The following is a 20,940-nucleotide window of genomic DNA, read 5'->3' on the forward strand; positions in this document are numbered from 1 at the left end:
AAGGCATCATCAGACACAATTTTATAAAAAATATTTTATATAATTTTATAACTTTTTTTGTAATAAAAATTATTCTTCTTAATCGGCGTATCCATGCTGGATGTTCGCGTTTACATACAAACGTCATTGTGATCTTAGTCGTACGGTTGTCAGGTCATATTATTAATAAAAATTAAAAAAAAAAAAAATTTATGAGTTTGGGAACATAACTTATCAATGCTAATACCAATTTCACTTTTCAACCCTTAAATGGCCTCTAAACGGCCGCCAATTGTTTGGCGTTATATTTATTCTTAAAAATATCCAAAATTGGCGCTATATAAAAAATTAAATTAAATAAGTAAAACTGCAACTTCTAGGCAGCCAATTGACATAAGTCATTCGAGTGATTATTCGATTTTCAATATTCTCTAACTTTTTTCTAATTTTTTTCGTGCCAAAAATGGCTGGTTCAGGATTGTCTAACGATAAATTCAATTCTCGGTTGACATTCTAGTCATCAAAGCCGAAATTTAAAAATCGGTATCTCAAAAAAAACATATATTATATATTCCAAACGGTAAATGAGCCACCCTGTATAACATATACAGTTTAAATATTCCTCCTATAACATGTAACTAAATGAAAACGAATACTAGGTGCTCATATATTACAGTATTTAAGTGCTTACGTATTTATGTTAGGTTCGGTAAAAAGAAAAAATATTTTCGTGCCAGAAATACCGCAGAATTAGTGTAATAGTATGGCCGTAGGAAACATTCATTTATGTATGTCGATATCTTAAAAGAGGGTGGGCATGAAGTCAGACTACACTGGGGATAGAATATTCTGAAGTATTCATGTAGGAACAGGCGAAAGAAAATTGCCTATGGGGGCCAATGTCTCTGTAAGACAGCCGTAAACGGCTTAGAAAATAATTGCTTGTCTTAGTTAGAGCATAGGATGGAGACTAGTCTCTTCCAATGTCTTTTGTCGTATGCTAAACTTCTTATTTGATTCCAGGCACCAAAACTTTCGCTTTCAGTATACACCCTTCGTACCCACGTCATTTTTGGTCGAACACCCGCTTTTTTCTTGTGGATTCCACTCGAATGCCATTTTCGCAATATCGATATTGTCTTTTCAATGTTCTGCGGTCATTTAGCTTGTGAAACGAGTTCCACTGCATTCCATCTGGAGCTTCGCGGTCAGTTTTTCCCCAAGACCCCATTCAGCACTAGAATAAACAAACAGCAGTGGGGATAAAACGCAACCTTGGCGCACTCCATTTGGTATTTCAAACTTCTCGCTGTTCTTCTCTTTGAAACGAACACTGCATTCTGCTTAGAAATACAGCTCTTTGATGAGAGACCTAATTTTATCTTTCAGTGCTTCCCAGATAGAGTTTCCATTTATCGTGTTAAAAGTATTCTCAAATTCAACAAGAAAAAGGAATAAAGGGGAGTAACATTCTGCGATATTAAGATCTTTCAGGTCTGAAGCCATTTTGCGCTTTGGAAGGATGGAGAAAATACGGTCGATGATAATGAATGCTATAACTTTCTGAATGGTATTCAGCAGCGTAATGACTGTCCAATTCTTGCAGAAGCTGATGTTATCTTTCTTAGTTATCGTAACTATAGCAACCTCTTTCCATTCCTTCGAAATTTGTACCGTCGACCAAACTTCCTTAAACAAAGCTGCAAGATTGAGTCTAGTAGTTCTGAACCGCCTTTTAAAATGTCAGCGGGTATATTATCGGTGCCACCTGCATTACTTTTTTAAGTTTTTGTATTGCGGCTTTAACTTCTGCTAATGAATGGGGATCAGTGGAGATATTACTGTTTGGTAGTATTATTTTGACTGCACCTTGCGGTTTTGATTTTATAGGCCTGCTTCCGTTTGATTGGGCGTTATTCAGAGGAGGAATATTGGGTTTGGCATTAGCGATCGATCTAATTTCACTAAAAACGACTCTTAAGTCGTTTCGATACGCCTCTATTTCCGCCTCGTCCACTTTGGTGCCACAAGTCTTAGCTCCTTAATTGTGTAGGTTTGGCTTTCACTTATTTTTTTTTAATAGTTAAAATCATACCTGCCTAACATACTCTGCTCGTGCAACTCCCCACGAGACATCACAATGGACTCTGAGTCTGAGTGTGTCCCACATGACAACCATTTCAACCTAACCTAACCTAATAGATTCTGTTCTGTTGCTACTGTCGCTTCTCAGCCGTTTGTGATGACAACTGACCTTCCTCAATTATTATGTTCATTGCCATATTCCGAACTTTTGTTAGTCCCCTCGCGTATCTCAGCATCCCTTCATAGTTTGTTATAAAACTAAGGTTTTCCACTCCACCTGTTTCAAACTCGTATGCAGTGCTTGCCCTTGTGCGATATAATGGAACTTCTTTTGCGAATCCTTACACTCTTCATTTGGAGACAGTATCATTTCCAAAATTACCGCATGCCATTTCTTTTGTTATGCAAACAGTGATATATGTCCATATGAAATACCATCTACAGTTACACATTCAACAGTGTGAACGAGTTTCATTTTATATGAGTTTAATTTCATTTTAATAACATAACCTTTCTTTGCAAGCCAACCTACACAGAAACTCATTTAAATGAGTACTTACAAACACCTTTGTGCTCGTTTTTATTGTACTATTCGGATACATGTATGTGTGTATTTGTACATAATGCTATTGGCGCGCCTTTCTTGGAACACATTAAACGGACATTAGTATCTCCTCGCTTTTACGCTTTCCTTTCCGCCTTTTGTGACCATTTTTCCAATTCCGAAAGGCCGCATATCTTTGGCTTTCACACCCGATGCCATTGACAGATAGATGCATTGGCCGTGTAATGGCGGTTGTCTGCGCTCCTACTATGTCTGGTCATTCTTTACAGTATTTGTTGGCTTAGTTGGCCGGTGAGTTTGAAAGCTCGGTATACACGTACGTATGCTTGTATGTATATTATGTAGGCACTTTTATGTACTTAAGCACTACAAAAGCCCATACAATGACGAGGTTTTCTCATTGAATTCTATAGACTAGTAGGGTGGCCATTGTTGTCGCTGTTTGTGCCGATACACTGCTGAGTTTACCTATATGAGTTCACACATGTATATGTATATACGCGTATGCATGAGTTTGTGCCAAGCTATATTATATATTTGTTTTTTTTACACCTCAGTGTCGATTTGTGGATCCAGCTGTAACTGTTGTCCACCTTGAATTACTATCATACCCCAACACAATGCCCCAACTATATTCATATGCAAACATTCTTCGTTTTAATGAACTGCCATAGCAGTTCAGAAGCAAATCCCCACGCCACAACAAGTGGGTTGTTATTAACTTAAGTTCATGACGTAATACAAAGTGTATTGTGCTATTGTGAAAAGGTCGCTCCTGCATTATTTGCAATCATTAGACACATATACGCACACACATATGCATACATACGACGGTGTACTTTGTTGGTCGAGCACTTTGACAAGGTTGGCGACAGGTGCAAACGAGTGGCTGGAAATGTGGCTAAGACCGTGACTGGCTCTCGATTGGCTATCGTTCTCGGTAATAAAATATTAGAGAATGTAATTGATGATAAATGTAATTCCGGAATTACGAATTACGGTTAACGAGCGTAACACGTTCGCCAGCAACAGGTGAGTATATGAAGTATAACGAACTGTAGAACCGTCGTGCTTTGAAATATTAAAAAAAAATAGTGTAGATAAGTTAGGTTTATACGAGTAAGAGAATATAAAAAGACCATAAAACACATATCAGCTAAGTGAAAGCAAAACTGTCAGAGTGAAACCCAAAGCCTAAAGCGATCCCGGTGGTCTGGAGCTCGAAAATTGAGGGTATTTTCAGGAACTTTTTTCTACAATACAAAAACGAAAAACGATATTTTAATTTTTTAGGCTTTTTATTTAACTTCTTTTACATACAGAAATGAAAAAAAAAAATTTTTTTAATTTTTTAAAATTCATTAATTTTTTTTTTAATTTTTTTAATTTTAATAATTTAAAAAATGGCGCTGGAATTGACCCTCCCAAGAAATTTGACCTCGGTGGGGTTATCCATTTTGACTCTTCTATTTATCTGAAACATAAAAACCAAAACAGTTATATCCGGTATAACTGTAGCTATGTCCCGTTCCTGGAAAATTTAAAATAAAAAATTTGACAAAATGGCGTTGTATAGAATTTGATACTCTAAAAATCGGTTTTTTCAGTTTTTTATATTAGTTTTTCAATAAAAAAAAATACGAAGTAATTGAAATAATAATATAATTCTAGTACGGGCGACAGCCATTGATGTTGTGAACAACATATTAAAATTTCAGATGATTCGGTTGAATAGGTTTTTTTGACAACACCAGGCCGAAAAAAGTCGTTTCGAGATAAATGAGTTTAAAATTTGAGGTACAGGAGCGCGCAGAACGCTCCCTACCTAGTTAATGGGCTGTAGAAGATATAATATTGGGAATTTCCACATGAAAAGTGGTACAGTACACAGTATATTCAAGCTACTATATTTTCGAAATATCGAGAAAACAAAAAAAAAGATTTTTTGAAATTTCTAGACCACCGGGTCCCCTTAAGAAACCGAAAAATTTCTCATTAGTTTTAGTTGAAGCCCAGATTTTATTAATTACGTGCAAACACTCTAATACATGCAAACCTTCGTGTACAAAATAATATAATGGCTTTACTAATTTATAATAATTTAATATTAATTTATTAATCGCCATAATGAAAATTTTACCTGTTTTAACTATTTTTTTATTGAATTTTTATTAAATGTTCTATGAAAAACGAGATCGTTCGGCAACAAATATAATATAACTCAAATTATATATAAAATATAAAAAGCTCAAATTAAATATTTTTTATGTCAATTTTGGGTACAAAGTTGTATAGCCTATTAAACGTTAGAATAATAAAGCGCAAATTTAATGTGGCCCAAAATTCTTTTGGTTTTGATATTTTTCCCCCTAACTGTCTTGTGCAATCCATGTAGCGAATGCTGAGCACTTTTCTTTTTAATTTTAGTTAAAAGCTGAATATTTTGATTTTTATAAAAATACTTTTTTTTTTAATTAATGAAAATTAAAAATACAATCTGGTCAAAAACCTGGTCAAAATATCGCAATACTATTAATTTGTCCAAAAGTGTAAATATGCATGCACTTGCGCCCAAACAAATAAGTAACTTTATATTTTTACAAGATGTTTCATGCTTAACTTTTTTTGGCTCATTTTTTATCAAAATAAAATTTATTACAATAAAATGACAAAGTGTGCTATTTAAGTTAGAGTTTTATTGTTTTCCAATGTCTGCCGAGGAGCCCCCGCAATTAGAAAAAACATCTTCGATCATGCACACTTCCAAATCATTTGGCTACTGCGGCCGCTGGGTTATTATTATACAAAATTGCATGTGCTATAAAATTACTTACCTAGAAATTTTCTAAACATTCCGGTCAAAAAGTGTGAAATTTTGGTGAGAACTCGTTGACTTCGTCTAAATTTTGTCCAAAGTTTGGGGATTTTAGTTATATGTTTTTGTTGTAGTATAAAATAAATTGTTGTAAAATAATAAAAAAATTAGATAAAGATAAAAAGATAGCCAAATACTTGCACGTCGCTACTATTATTGTGAACACAGGTGTATGCATATGGTTCCGCTGATTCAAATTCAGACTATACCTATTTTATTGGGCGATCCTTCATGATGAGACACCCTGGCGTTAGTGGCAGTCCATATCTCATAAGAACTACGCACATTTGTTTAAGCCGATAGAAGGAAACTCTTTCTCAAAACGTCATAAGTAAACGGAAAGTATTCAATGGAAGCAAATTAAAATCCAGCAGAATTTGCTAAAACCTCAAAGTAGAGCGTGTGTGAGAAAAGAAAATTCCTAATTTAAATTTTTAGTGTCTCATTCACCCACCATTCTACTTGCAAGTACTTCTGAGGGTTGTAAAACAATCGGCAATTTTCCGAAACTTTTTCACAATTAGGCAAGTTGTGCTTTCATTGCGCATTTCCTATTCAGAACTATTTTCGTACTCATTGCTAAGGGCAAACAAAGATAGTTGTAGTAGATAAGTGCGAACAATAGAAACAATAGAGTTTTCCTAAAAATAAATATTTCCTTTGTTCAGCATAGGAAAAGAGAAAAAAACTAACAAATAAATTCCAAAAAAAACACCAGAAAACGGAAAGCAAAGTGGAAAAGGCAAGTCCCAATTACTTACTTACGCCAAAAACGACAACCACTCAAACTTCGAAGGACAACCGCAGCGACACTTCAAGAATACAAAGTTGCGTATTTACCTGTCCTGCAGGAAAAACCTGAACTAGTGAAACAATTTACTAGTTTTGTACTAGTAAGAATTCGCCGGTTGTGAAACAATTCGCTACTCATCAGTTATCTGACGGTTTTATTTGTGCACGCCAATTTTCGGAATGGATAAACAGAATTGGACGGAGCTTTCGCCGCTAGGTGGTGGAATTTTCTGAGTGTGTTTTAGACTTCTTTTTAAATTGAGAATACTGCTCTTCTGATTGTGCAGGCCTGGAAATATTTCTAAAAATTATATTTCCAAACTAATTCGGCTTTTATTCAAAACAGGGAAGAACAAAAATGTTCCCAAAAATTGTAGAGACCAGATAGCACTTGGGCTGCGATATTTTGAAAAACTCTATATCTTATTTCATTGGAATCAGTTCATAGGAAAAAAGAAAGGGATATCTTAGTTCAATTAGCCTATTGGTGCTCGCAAGTGCCGGGCTGTATGGAAGCTTAACTGGTAGTCGTTTCGGCTATGAAGTCTGACCGATAATTTAAATCTGGTGCATGCTCTTGCGGACGGCCCCTCGTCGAGCGACGTGGTAGTTGTAATTTGATAACTAAATGCGGGTAGAGCCTTTTTCGTTCAAGTTGCATTTCATGTGCAGATCTTTAGATGGATGGTAACTTGCCAAGTTGTCTCGAGTTGTCCATTCTACTCCATGAATTAATTTAACTTTTTGGGGCGGTGAGCAACGCATTACTTTGAGCCGATAGGTACATTTTGAGTGCAGTGGAGTAAGGCCGAAGTCGGCAGTTAGCCACGTAAATCCCAACAGACGTTTACTTAGCCCATGACTGGCACCTAATATACGAAGAGAATATTCTACTCTTTTAACTTCCATCCTTTCCTGAATCCTTCCTAATGACATTTATGCAGAAAATTAATCATTCAATTTGGTTTTTGGCCAACTTTTTTACTACGTAAAAAAAAATTTTTTTTGAGTGCTGGAAATCTGTATTTTGACTTTTACGCACTCCATTGCTTGTCTATTGGTATACTGCACCTGTATCATTAACTAGTGTCAATTGAGTTTTGCACATTCTTGTGAATAATTTTTGCGCCACCTTGTATATGTACATACATACGTATAAGTATATTACATATATAAACACGTAGAAAAATGTTTCGCAAAAATGACTGCCCCAAATTTAAGACTTTTTACGCCGTCGGAAAACCAATGAGTTTTTAATGGCTTGTATGTAACACTTATTTTAGTACAGTGTTTCCACCTGTTTGTAACAAAAAAAGTATTTTATAAAAAATATGTTGTAATAATTATTTTTTTGCAGAGACTTTTGATTGCAAATGTTTTTCAGAAAAATGTATTTCAAAAACAATTTGTTTAGTATTGCCACCTGAACCTTATTAGTATAACAATATATCACAAATTTCGCTTTAGTATGGAATTAAAATGATCTATTTAAGGGTTTGAAGCAAGCTGAAATAAAAAAAAAATTTGATTTATCTGGTGTTGCCACATGATATTAGCTGGGAAATAGCAATTTGTAACAAATCTCGTTTGAATACTAAAATATGGATATCTGATTAAAGACGCTAAAACAAGCTTTAATAAATAAAAAAAAATCGCTGGTGTTGTCATCTATTTTTTTTTTTACAAAATTAAGAAACTAACTAGAAAAATATACTAATAGTAAATACATATGCATATATGTGTATGTAAATAAAGTTTAATCCAATAATACATTTGAATGGCGTGGCAAACTAAAAAAAAACCAACAAAAAAATAGCTTAACTCTTCATAGAATTATACCTAGCAAAGCTAACAAGTAATATTTTTCGGTATAATTAATAGCAAATAAATCCTATCGTTCTTCGAGTTTATGTTCGGAAATTGACCGCTTTCGGCCAAGCGAAGCAACTCCTTCGCTCTCTCAAGTCTGACTTGTTGCTGCTTTGGTGTGAGATCATGCGCCATTTGGATCTTGTAAGGCTTGACTTTGATATCATTTTTCAGTATGCGGCGGAGGCTATGGTCAGATATTTTCAGTTCTTCCGCCATTTTATTGGCACTTCGCCGGGGATTTCACTCAAGTCGCTTCTTCATTTTTCGAATCATTTCACGTGACGTTACAGTCTTTTGATGACCACCTGTATGACGTTTCGCGAAGCTACCAGTATCATTATAACGAGTAATGGTGCGATAAACAAAAACTTTATTTTCTTTAAAGTGTTGGGATTTTCCTACCAAATATAATGAAATTACACTATAACCTTTGAAATCCCATACGTAATTTCCTTTTTCACGTTTACTCTCGGCAAAATGCTTCCGCGCGCTCGTAAGCAATACTCTGGACTGTTATTTAGAAAACCAACAGATGTACGAGCATCAGCTGCGCGGGCGGTCTGAAGTTGGTTTCACTTCGAGAGCCGGAGCCTGTAACTACAATGAGTTGGCCTCCAAGTCTCTAGGCTTAGTTCTTCGTAGTCGTCTTGTATAGGTATATTGCTTCTCTAAGTGCTGAATCGTCCGTATTTTTTTGTTTTTCCACCCTTTTTTCATGCTTTGTAGCAAAGACAGGTATAATGTCGCTGAGATATAATAAACCACCCAATTCTGGAAAAAATAAACGGTGATGGAGCAGCGTAATAATAGATTCGGCTGTTGAGTATTGGCTGTTATTTATTTATTCGGCTCCAACAATGCACCAAATTACGTGCCTCATAATTGGAGCTCCTATACAAATTTTAAAAAATTTAGAACCTCACAGTTAAAATATTATATTATAAAAGAATATTTTTCAAGCAACTATTTTTGCTAGTTACGACCCAATAAATGACCTTTTAAAATTCAAACGACTTCAAATTCCATTAGTTAGAGTTTTAGAGTGGCTATTAATAAGGCACAAGCACAGACATAAGAAAGCATTTTCCATTTAATAAAAGAAAAAAATATCTGCGTCTGACTGTTTCTTTCACAGTTAATCATACGTTGATTATTCCCAAGCAAGTAACTCAAATGATTATTAAACCGTTACCGATAATAAAACCCAAAATATGTCGCACTTAAATAGATGTAAAAAAATAGAAACAGTTTGCCTTACCACTTAAAAAATTTTATTTTAGGAAGTGTTTTAATTTTATTTATTTATTTATTTATTTAATATATGGAAAATAACAATAAATTATTATTTTACTAAAAAAGGAAAACTATATTAGCTGCCAGGGCTCAGTGTTTTAATTAAATTTTTTCACTTTATATGGAGGCGCCAAGTTTCGAGTATTTATTGAGTAATTTTTAAATTTCTATTATTTTCTAGAAAAATACAGTTAATTCTTTAATAAATAACATATTAATTCAAGTCTCAAACTGTGTATAAAAATTCAATAAATTTTTACCAAAACTTCAAACTTTTTAATCAGCATGGTTTCTTTTGTAGTTTTGTTATGTTATGTAGCTTTTTAGCACAAATTTTGAAGCATTAAACTTCAAGTTTCAAGTAAGGCAAAACTCGCGTTGATTTTTGACAATTCTTTTCCTAGTGTTAGCTATTTTTGTCCATATAAAAAAATGACGTGCATTCATTATATACAGAAAATGTGCACCGCTAAAATTTAATGGAGCATAAGACTGCGTACACAATTTTTTTCTTTTTTAATTCTGAGTAAAAGTTTGAAACTTACACCGGTTCGGAGCTACCAACAAAAAAAAACAACTGCGGGGCGAACTAAATCTCGTCTGTATTATTTAGTATTAGTTCCAAACAGGAATGCTTTCTAGGACGCCGTGAAAATTTCATCAGTTTTTAATATGTAAAAAAGAAGGGGCACGAATGTAAGCAGTCAATCACTAAAATCGGAACAGTTCGGTACTTATTCGTTTCCCTGATGGGTGCTTACAGAGCTCTGATGAAAGTTCAGCGCACACAAACAGGCACACATATACACTGAGGCGGCTACTGAAAACAAAAAGTGCTTACAAGCTACTAAAATGCAATTTTAACTGCTCTTATTGATAGGAAACACAAACATACAAAAACAAATATTTTAACATTGATTTTTCTTATTGTATTTTCGCAGGGAAGGCCAACAATCACCGGAGGAATGGCATCGCCTTTATGGCAAGTGCTCGGGCAACGAAATCTATCACATTGTACTTGGCGACAGTCGCTTCTTCGGCGAGTACGAGGGCAAAAGTTTCACTTACGCCAGCTTTCATTCGCATCGGAAGTGAGTAGAAGAAGCACAAAAAATGCAGGATTTTTTTTTTATTAAATTTTTCGTTTTTTGTTTTACGTTTTATTTTGTGTTTTTGTTTTTGTTGTTCGGCCCATTTGCGCTCTTGCATAGCCGTCGTCGTCTGCTGCCAATTGACTGATGGACATGCAATTGAACTAAATTTAATTTTACGCTGATTGAATTTTGCGCTTTGCAACGATGTAGTTTCAAAATCATTGATGTACCTAAATTTTTCATCGCTTTTTAAATGGTTTTTCTTGTTGTATTTTCCATATCACAGATATGGCGTTGCTTTAGTAGGCGTGCGACCAGCCGAGCTGCCTGAATTCTATGAGGATACCATTTTACTGAATCCCGGGCCGCGGCATATCATGAAGAAGGATGACACATGCTATTATATGAGCATCACAAAGGAGGAGAATTCGGCATTTGTTGTCAATCAAAATCAAAATCAAAATTTGGATACACAAGCGACGACAAAAGACGGTGGTAAGTGAACTCAGAGTCCCATTTCTGTTTGTCATCTTCTCAGGCAGCAAAGCCAATAAGCCTGATTTACTTTGTTCGTTTCAAATTTCAATTTCTTATTTATTTACGTGTATAAGTCTTCACGTAAATACATAGATATGTAATCGTATTACATGAGGGTGTGTGGGTGTGGGCGTATGCGCTTTTGTATACATGTATTTTGGCTGTAAGTGTGTATGTATGTGCACTAGTGTATGTACATATGAATTGAGTAAGTAGCATTTAATGCATTTTTGATTCCGTCGAATTTAAAGCTAATTATATACATATATAATTTAAACACACACAAACAATAACAATTAGTACCACTAGGGGTGTCCTTATTCGTACAGGTTACTTTCATTGCATTTTAATATCAAATAAGCTATCTCCGTTGCTTGCCATAATCTAAGTAGAAAATAACTGAGCATTTGAAAGCAAGTGGCTCATGTTTTATAGACTCGCTTCGAGCCAATATATCAACAATATGGTAATTATGAAAAAGTAAGAGCTGTGGGGTATTAGATCACCTGCCTGCCGTTTTGCCCCTATATGTCACACTTTTTTAAAGGGCATTTAAGTTTTTCTAATTTGGGCTCAAGTTGATTTAAATTATTTGAAAAAAACCCATCGTATAACAAAATTTATTGCCTCATATTTGTGTGCTCACTTTAAAGTTTCTCTTTGATAAAGGCGAACGTGCAAGCCAGGCCGCTGAAATTGTAAATGGTGTTTATGGTGCCGATACTGTAACAGCTAATTACGTGCAATTTTGGTTTCGTCGATTTCGTTCAGGCATTTTTGATGTTAAAGAAAATGTCGATAGTGTTGATAAATTGTGGGTCTTGATCGCAGTATTCACAAAATATTACAAAAACTGAAAATACATAAAGTTTTTGATCAAACAAATTTAAAGAAATGCTCAACTGAAGCCAAAGTCGAAGCTCGGTAGTATCATATTTACTTAAGGGCGAACGCCACTGTGGGGGGCCAAAAAATAGTCAATTTTTGGGAAATTTTTTTTGGAAGTAGGAATAATTATTCGAGAATCGGACAAAAGGCAATTCATTATATATGTATTAAACTATGTTGATGTAAATTTTTATTAAAAAATATTCAAAATTGACAAATTTATATGAATAAACGTAACGTCTTAAAAAAAATTACGTCATCTGCAATGAATAATCGTCTGAAATCAAAAAATCAAAAATTTTATTAATCTACAAAATAGTGGCTATCGTTGTACTTAGCCGTGTTTTTTTTTTTTTTTTTTGACAAAATGGTGGTGATTTGAATTTCGATGTGTGTTTTTTACCATTTTTTCGATTTTCAACAGGCCCAAAAAAATAGTTATTTTCAAAATTTTCAAAATCGGCTACTACAACGATAGCCAATGCGATAACAAAAATTAAAAAAAAAAGAAAATTAAAATCGGTTCATTAGTCTTCGAGAAATCGTTGCCCCCGTATCAAAAAAACGTCGTTTCGAGAAAAACGCGTTTGAAATAAAGCATCGTATCGTAAGCGCTACGGGGCCGAACCAACGGGCGCTCACTTAAGAGCACATAGAATCGGGAATAAAGCGAATTGCGCTTTAAAATTTGTACCACATTTTCTTGAGTAGTTATATTAACAATTTATGCAAAAAATTCGATTTTTTTGAATTTTCACAGTGGCGTTACCCCTTAAAAAAATTCCGACCCAAAAATATTTTCACTTTGTTATGAGATTTAGCTTGAGGTCTTAGATCGAGTTCGCATATAAATAGATTTATCGGCTAATGAAATTTCCAATCATCGTTGATTTCAATGAATTGTGTGCGATGTTATATGTGACACCAGGAGACTAATACAAGCACCAGATGACGCTGGATCACAAAAGAAAAGCTGATCCCGGTAAAAAAATTAGAAATAGTGCTGCTGCCTAAAGAAATTTAGTCTAATATTTGATGAGTCCTCCCAATGTACTTTTAACATACCCGTACATTTAAAGATCAAGTGAAAGAAATATTTTTTGAAAGCATGAGATAGTTTTTATTATTTTAGTCAAAAATACGTCCGGTAATTTAATCGAGATAAATTACAATTAAAATACAGTTAAAATTACCTCAAATGGCTAATTTACTGTAAGACTGTCATAGTCCAAAGCAAATGAGATGTTGAGCCTCCCTAACTAAATATAAAAACATATTTTCATTTAATGAGCCACCAAATATCGCCATACATTTTTTTGCTCACCATAAAAAATAGCTTGATGTCATTTCTTCATATTACTCTATAAGACCAATCTTACAATTTTAAAGTAAGCAAATTTTTGAGGAGCTTAGTAGTTTGTGTAGAATCCTCTTTGATTATAACTTATTGAAGTCGATTTGGATAAGTCTTTTATAATATTTTGATCAATATTTGACCATTCGACTTGCCTATACATTTCCGATTGGATTAAGGTCAAGGTTGCAGTCAGGCCAGTTTAAATTGACCTGTTATTACTTTGACAGCATGAACGACTGTGACATCGAAATTATCATCAAAACCAGTAATAAGTACTTCATTCAAGATATATGGACATGCAGTCAAATGAAATTGCTGATGAGCTTGCCAGGAAGGGGTCAACTGAATTGGTCTCAGAGATCTCCTACCCGGTCATCGGCATCTCCCTAACTGTTGTTAAAAAGGAATTGAAAAACTTATTTCTCACAAAAGCGCAGAACAAATGGAACTCCACTTCTTCCTGTGCTATTTCGAAAACACTTTGGCCTCGTAGCTATGTTTACCGGCCACTTAACGACCGGAAAACATCCAGAAAAATTGGTTTACCATTTAATCACCATTACAGTAGCTGTGAAGACCATTCAGAAAAGAAGACTGGTGAGCACTTTTTCTGTAAATTTCCGAGTTTGGAAGCTAAACGATTAAGGTCACTGGATGCTCCTATCTTTGACAGCCTGAGGTAGTGCTCCAACCTAAATCCCATCAATATTCTCCATTACATCAACATCTAAATATTTGCACTTTAGTGCTACTTGAGGTGTGCCTGACTGATACTTCAACTATTTAACCTACCTACCTCGTCTTTGGATATGTAATATCCTATAGGCGTTTTTCCATTGACACTAATGGCACATAACAAAACCCACTTCGAAATTATGAGCCATTCTCTCCTCCTTTTTCTTCCGTTTATCATGCAAATAAATTTGGAACCGTCTGGCCTATTCAGATTGAATTTTTTTCATCGGAAAAATATACTCTTTCCTATTTATCTTCCCGAAATTCGTATTTTTCTGCAAATGTCAATCTGATCTGTTTGTGTCATGTTTAACTTGCGTTTAAGTACTCATTTCATATATCCTAGACAACAACTCGCAACATTTTATGCACACGACGGATAGTAATTTCCAAATTTAGAGTGTGTTCCATTTCAGCAGGGTTATTCAATTTCTTTGATTTATTTATAGCTAAACGTTTGATTTCCCGAACAGCTCTAGCGCTCTAAGTTTTGGTTTTTTACAACTTCTCTTCGTACATCCGTACTTTTCTTTCAAAAGAAAGTAATGCAAAACCACAGTTTTGCTTCTTTTAATTTTGAAGCATTCTCTCGCATTGTGTCACTGCTCAAATTCAGACTACTATACAATTTTGTCAACAGGCACACCGACATATTGGCCAAGCGATCCAAGAAAAGTTCCGGATCTCCTAGATTTTGTCGTATACTCTGGTATACCCAGCCGAAGGCTGAGCATACAGCATAGTAACGAGCTTAGTTCCGACCACTCGCCTCTAATTGTAACGTACAATGACAATGTCCACAATATTTCTAAGATGTATAAGATCCTTACCCCAAAAACTGACATAAAATCTTTTCAATATTGCATAGATAAACATATAGATTTAAAAATGTCAATAGAAACAGGAGTCGAACTCGATGCAGCAATAGAAGCATTCACTAATGTTATTCATGAGGCAGCGTATCTGTCGAGCCCCTTGAGAGAGAAACTCCCTTCTAATGACCATGTACAAGTCCCTCCTGAAATACTACTTCTAATTAATAAAAAAAGAAGATTACGAAAAATCTGGCAGGAAAACAGATACCCCGCTAATAAAAGAGCACTGAATAAAGCTACGAAAGAACTCAAAACAAAACTATCTGATCTCAGAAATCAATCGTTTACTTCTTTCATCAAAACACTTGAACCTACAAAAAACGATGAACACAAAATCTGGAGGGCTACTAAATATTTAAAGCGGCCGATCAAGCGTAATGTCAGCATTAGGGATTCTAATGGGGTATGGTGCAGAAGCGATGAAAGTAAAACAGAGGCTTTTGCCAAACATCTCTATCAAATTTTTCAGCCAAATCTTCCAATTGCCGCCAATGACGATGCGGAGTTCACAAATTTCCTTGAATCCCCATGTCAAATGGATTTTCCGATCAGCCGGATATCAAATAGTGAAGTATCTGAAGAAATACTTAGACTAAATAACTGCAAGGCTCCTGGATATGACTGCATTGATAGTAAAGTAGTTAAAGCTCTACCTGAGAAAGCTATTGAATTCCTTACAATAATCTACAATGCCATTCTCAATATAAATCACTACCCAACACAATGGAAATGTGCTGTTGTTGTTATGGTGCCAAAACCAAATAAACCCGAAAACTTTCTTAAGTCTTACCGCCCCATTAGTTTGCTTGTAACGTTCTCGAAAATATTCGAACGAATATTTTTGAAGAGAATGTTACCAGTAGTTGGGGACCACAACATCATTCCCGAACATCAGTTTGGGTTCAGGGCAAGACATGGCACACCAGAACAATGCCACAGGGTTGTAAATGTAATTAGGGATGCACTAGAAAGGAAGCAATACTGTTCTGCAGCTTTTTTAGATGTTCAACAGGCATTCGACAGAGTATGGCATGTGGGACTTCTATACAAAATTAAAAAACTCCTGCCAGCACATTTCTATTTGATCCTTAAATCCTATCTAAGTGAAAGGCACTTTTATGTTAGACACCGAGATGCGTCTTCAGAAATATATAATATTAGCGCTGGTGTGCCCCAGGGTAGTGTGTTGGGCCCCGTCCTATTCACAATATTTACTTCCGACATGCCAATAACAGAAGAAGTTGAAGTGGCTACTTACGCTGACGATACAGCCTTCATAGCTTCTAGCGATTCACCTGCAACAGCATCCTCTTTGCTGCAAAACCAATTAAATATATTAGAAATTTGGCTTGATAAATGGAGGATCAAAGTTAACTCCGACAAGTCTACCCATGTCACCTTTACGTTAAGAAAAGATAACTGCCCTAGAATATTTTTAAATAATGCTGTAATACCAATGAATACTAAGGTGACATATTTAGGAATGCATTTAGATCGACGCCTTACTTGGAAATCCCATATTAAGGCCAAACAAGAGCAGCTTAAAAATAAAACCAAGCGAATGCACTGGCTGCTTGGTCGTAAATCTCAGCTTAGTTTTGAAAACAAAATAAGACTATATAAAGCTATTTTAAAGCCTGTATGGACCTACGGTATACAGCTTTGGGGAACTGCTAGCAAATCGAATATAGAAATCCTGCAACGCTACCAATCAAAAACTTTGCGTGCACTTGTTAACGCCCCTTGGTTCGTCACAAATGAAGCAATACATAAGGACTTAGATATCCCATTTGTAAAGAGTGAAATTCCAAACTTTTCTAACAGATATCTTGCACGGCTGTCAAACCATGTAAATACGAATGCTATATGCTTATTAGACTCAAGTAATGAAACAATACGACTGAAGCGTAATCATATCTTAGACTTGCCATTTCTCTAATTTTTCTGAATTAAATTATTTAATCAACACTAAATAAAAAACAAAATACATAAGTTCCTATATGAAGATAAGCAACTCATTAGTACAATTGAAATTTAATACATTTAAGATCAAATATTAGAACAAATATCGTAATTTTATAAGTAGTTTTGCATTTATGCAAATACTACCGCTGCTATTAGATAATAAGACCTAATTTGCTGAATATCATTATTTTAAGATAGATTGCAAATAAAATACTTACAAAAAAAAAAAAAAAAAAAAAAATTCAGACAAAGCTTTTCCGCCTGGCACATTTTTTGTTTCTAAACTAAAACAACCACATAAATATGAGAACGAGAAAAAGCAATCAAAATCAAATATACGAGGGGTGCCTTTTATATGTTGGGATTAGAGAACAAAAACAAATTTTAATCATCGAAAATCATTTTATTGTTTTTCAAAATATTCTCCATGAAGATCTATACACTTTTGCATGCGTTTGAACCAATTGTCGAAGCACTTTTGCCGCTCTGAATCAGGTACCTCCAAAACATGCATTCTGAATGCCGCAACCGCTTCTTCAGGTGTCGAAAAACGTTGACCTCTCAGTTTGTTTTTTACGTACGGGAATAAAAAGAAGTCATTCGGTGCCAAGTCAGGACTATACGGCGGATGACCCATTAATTCGATGTTTTGGGTGCTCAAAAATGCAGTTGTTTGAGCCGATGTGTGAGAGCTCGCATTGTCCTGGTGAAGAGTGATCCGTCTTTGGCGATTGGTTTTCCTAATTTCTTGGAAGACAACAACAAAAAAATGGTTGTGTACCACTCAGAATTTACTGTTCTGCGTTGTTCTAGTGGTACGGTTGGGACATGTCCAGTTTTTCCGAAAAAACAGGCGACCATTTGCTTGGAGGTGCTTCGTGCGCGAACAACTTTTGTTGGATTTGGCTCATCTTGAAACACCCATACAGTCGACTGCTGTTTACTTTCGGGCTCATACGCGTAAATCCATGATTCATCACCTGTCACGATGTCATAGACGTGTTTCGAAGCCCCGCGATCGTATTTTTTTAGCATTTCCTTCGACCAATCGACACGAGTTTTTTTTTGAGCGATTGACAAATTGTGTGGGATCCAACGCGAACAAATTTTTTTGACAGTCAAATGTTTATGCAATATTGAATGTATGCTGGTCCCACTAATGCCCAAGATTGTCTCAATCTCACGATAGGTCACATGACGGTCTTGCAATATCAGTTCGCGCACAGCATCAATGGTTTTCGGAACAACAACTGATTTTGGACGACCTTCACGAAATTCGTCTTGGAGTGAACTACGACCACCATTGAATTCACCATACCATCGATAAACACTGGTCCTTGATGGAGCTTCATCGCCAAAAAATGAGTTAAGTTCATCCATGCAATGTTGCTGAGTTAATCCACGTCGAAAGTTGTAAAAAATAATCGCACGAAAATGTTCACGATTTAATTCCATTTTTGGACCAAAATGAATCTTTTAAGTTACTGTAAACAACACAAATAGCGCTGGTATTTCAAAACGTTCTGAGTACGTAAAAGCCAAAAAATGTCAAACTTTGCGATACAGCTGTCAGTTGCCAGATTGCAACACCAGGGTTGCCAAATCCCGAGATATAAAAGGCACCCCTCGTAGTAATTTGAACAATATAAACTTTTAAATTAAAAGCAAACGTTTTTGGTCTTATAATTATTTCGCTTTGAACAAGATTTTGCGCGTTACTACTGGGTCCGGTATTCGAAGTGTAATCAATTACAAAGGCCATAAATTTAGTTTGGAAAATTACTTAGCTTTGTGAGACGGTGCCGAGTCCTGTTGAAACGTCAATGGTCTACCACCGAAATATTTGTTCTTTTTCGCTTTTTGAACCATTTCACATTACATTGCAGGCTTTTACTGATCCCTTCATGACGTTTCGCAATGCTACCATGCATTGTAACGAGTAATGGCGCGATACGCAAAAACTTTATTTACTTTAAGGTGCTCGAGTTCACGAAAAATCGCTGGTTGTCGCCAAATATAATGCAATCACACTATTACGTTTAAAACCCATAACTAATTTTCTTTTTTCGTGCCTACTCTCCGCAACAAGATTCCGCGCGCTTGTAAACAATACTCTAGACTGTCATTTAGCCAATTAACAGACAACTGATGTCCGTGCGTCAGCTGCGCCAGCGGTCTGAAGTTGGTTACACTTCGAGTGCCGGATCCCATAAAACTCTAGCAATAAATGTTATGAGAAACCGTTTTAAACATACACTCAACGAAACGATATTGGGACATTTTTCATTATGAACGAGTATGGCTAGTCATCCCTTAACGTCTATGTAAACTAGCCTTAAGTATTTTAAACATGCATGATTTTTACATCCATCGGTTAATAGAACTGAATGTTGACGTAGTTATAGAAATGGCTAAATTTTTACCGTGACTCACCTTAATAAAAATTACACCAACTTTATAATTATAATAGAAGTGACAGAATTTTTACCGCAACTCACCCTACTAAAAAATTACAATTCTATAATAAATAAATATTTCCTTTTTACAATGAAGAAATCCAAATGTGATACTCGAACATATAAGCTTCTATTTATAAATGTTACACTACAACAATAAGGACACCCCTAATATACGCATTGTAGGTGTAGACAGTTTTGACATTGTAATTGTATGCTACTGCATACTAAGTTTCTGAGTACAAATTGAAAAAGGAATTACAGCAATTACTAAATAAGTACTAAGTATTTGTATTGAGTGCAGTAAAAATGTATCGCTTTCGTAATGTGTCAGTGTGTGCGTTAATTTTGATTTATTCGTACGTTTTTTATGTCAATGTTTACCTCATTTACTCATTCTCGCCGTTTTTTGTTGTCCCTGTTTATTTGTTTTGTTTGTCCGTTTGCTTATTCCGTTGTTTACTTGTCGGTTTATTTGCATTTGATTTAATAACGTCACACTGTCACTCTGTCTGCATAAACTCGCTCATACTCTCCTCTCTCTCGCTCTCTCTGTCTCTTTCCTGCTGTATTGCTTCTTCTATTTAACCTGCTACATGTTGATCAGGCTGTCACATGTTCCCCGACTCGCTTATTTTTTTTGTATACATTTTCACTTTTCAACTTTTCGTTGGTTTATAAATGAATTATGAAATGTGCAAATGGAATAAATCATCAATTTTTTTTACAAATATTTCAATGTGCATGCTTGCCATCAAAAATGAGTCCTGCTACTTGCGAAAGTTAAAACAAATTACAGCATAAATTTAATTTTGTCATAAATTCATCAAAGAACCATTAACATTTTTTTACTGCAGCTATCAAGCCGTGCAATAAATTATGCGTAGATAGGCGTATGAAATAAAAATGTCTATGCGGTTAAAATTTGCTATAAACAACATTATATATTCAAGGGCAAATAAAATATTCAAAATAAATAGCTGAGTTTGAGATTTATTTCAAATTATCTCATAAATTTAGGGAAAAGGATTTATGGTTCGTTTAATTGTAAATACATATTAGGGCTCTTACTACGCGGTTAATCGAGTATTCGAATTACTCGAATACCATATTTAATTGAATAAAATTATGCGGTAGGCAATATTCGAATACTCGAACGCTATTGACTATTCGGTTGACAGCTCATTTTCAAATATTCGATTAACCTTTGAATTTCAATTATTCAAATGCCACGGACTTTTGAAGCCAAGCCCCTATACATACATTCATAAACTCTTTCAAGCCATTCGAAGACGTAATTGATAATGGTTACATTTTACTTGAAATTAAACGAGTTATGTACTGCTTGCGAAATGATTGCTTCACGCCTATGAGTGCAAACGGCTGCCACTTCTTATGCAGCTGCTTCTTTTTTCCTTATGTTCAGGAATTTTCCCCGTTGGGCTCTTCGGGAGTAGATTTGAACTAGATTTGGATTTTGTTATCGCTAAAAATTTTTATAGAAGCTTTAGGGAATACTTACATATCACTTTCTTATGGATCCGTAACAGAGGCTTATTTTACGTTGAGGTA

The 20,940-nt window shown here is 35.1% G+C and overlaps 1 protein-coding gene across 4 annotated transcripts in view; it reads left to right on the plus strand.

Moving 5' to 3' along the window:
• The window catches only part of LOC129243560 (potassium channel subfamily T member 1), a 180,165-nt gene that overhangs the window by 95,244 nt on the left and 63,981 nt on the right, over positions 1-20,940 (plus strand). For all 4 annotated transcript variants that reach the window (XM_054880657.1, XM_054880656.1, XM_054880660.1 and 1 more), the window contains exons 12-13: positions 10,403-10,552; positions 10,842-11,050. In XM_054880657.1, coding sequence (XP_054736632.1) covers positions 10,403-10,552; positions 10,842-11,050 — 359 coding nt within the window. The remainder of the gene's footprint in view (positions 1-10,402; positions 10,553-10,841; positions 11,051-20,940) is intronic.

Source organism: Anastrepha obliqua, chromosome 4 (assembly GCF_027943255.1).
Source record: "Anastrepha obliqua isolate idAnaObli1 chromosome 4, idAnaObli1_1.0, whole genome shotgun sequence".
NCBI lineage: Eukaryota > Metazoa > Arthropoda > Insecta > Diptera > Tephritidae > Anastrepha > Anastrepha obliqua.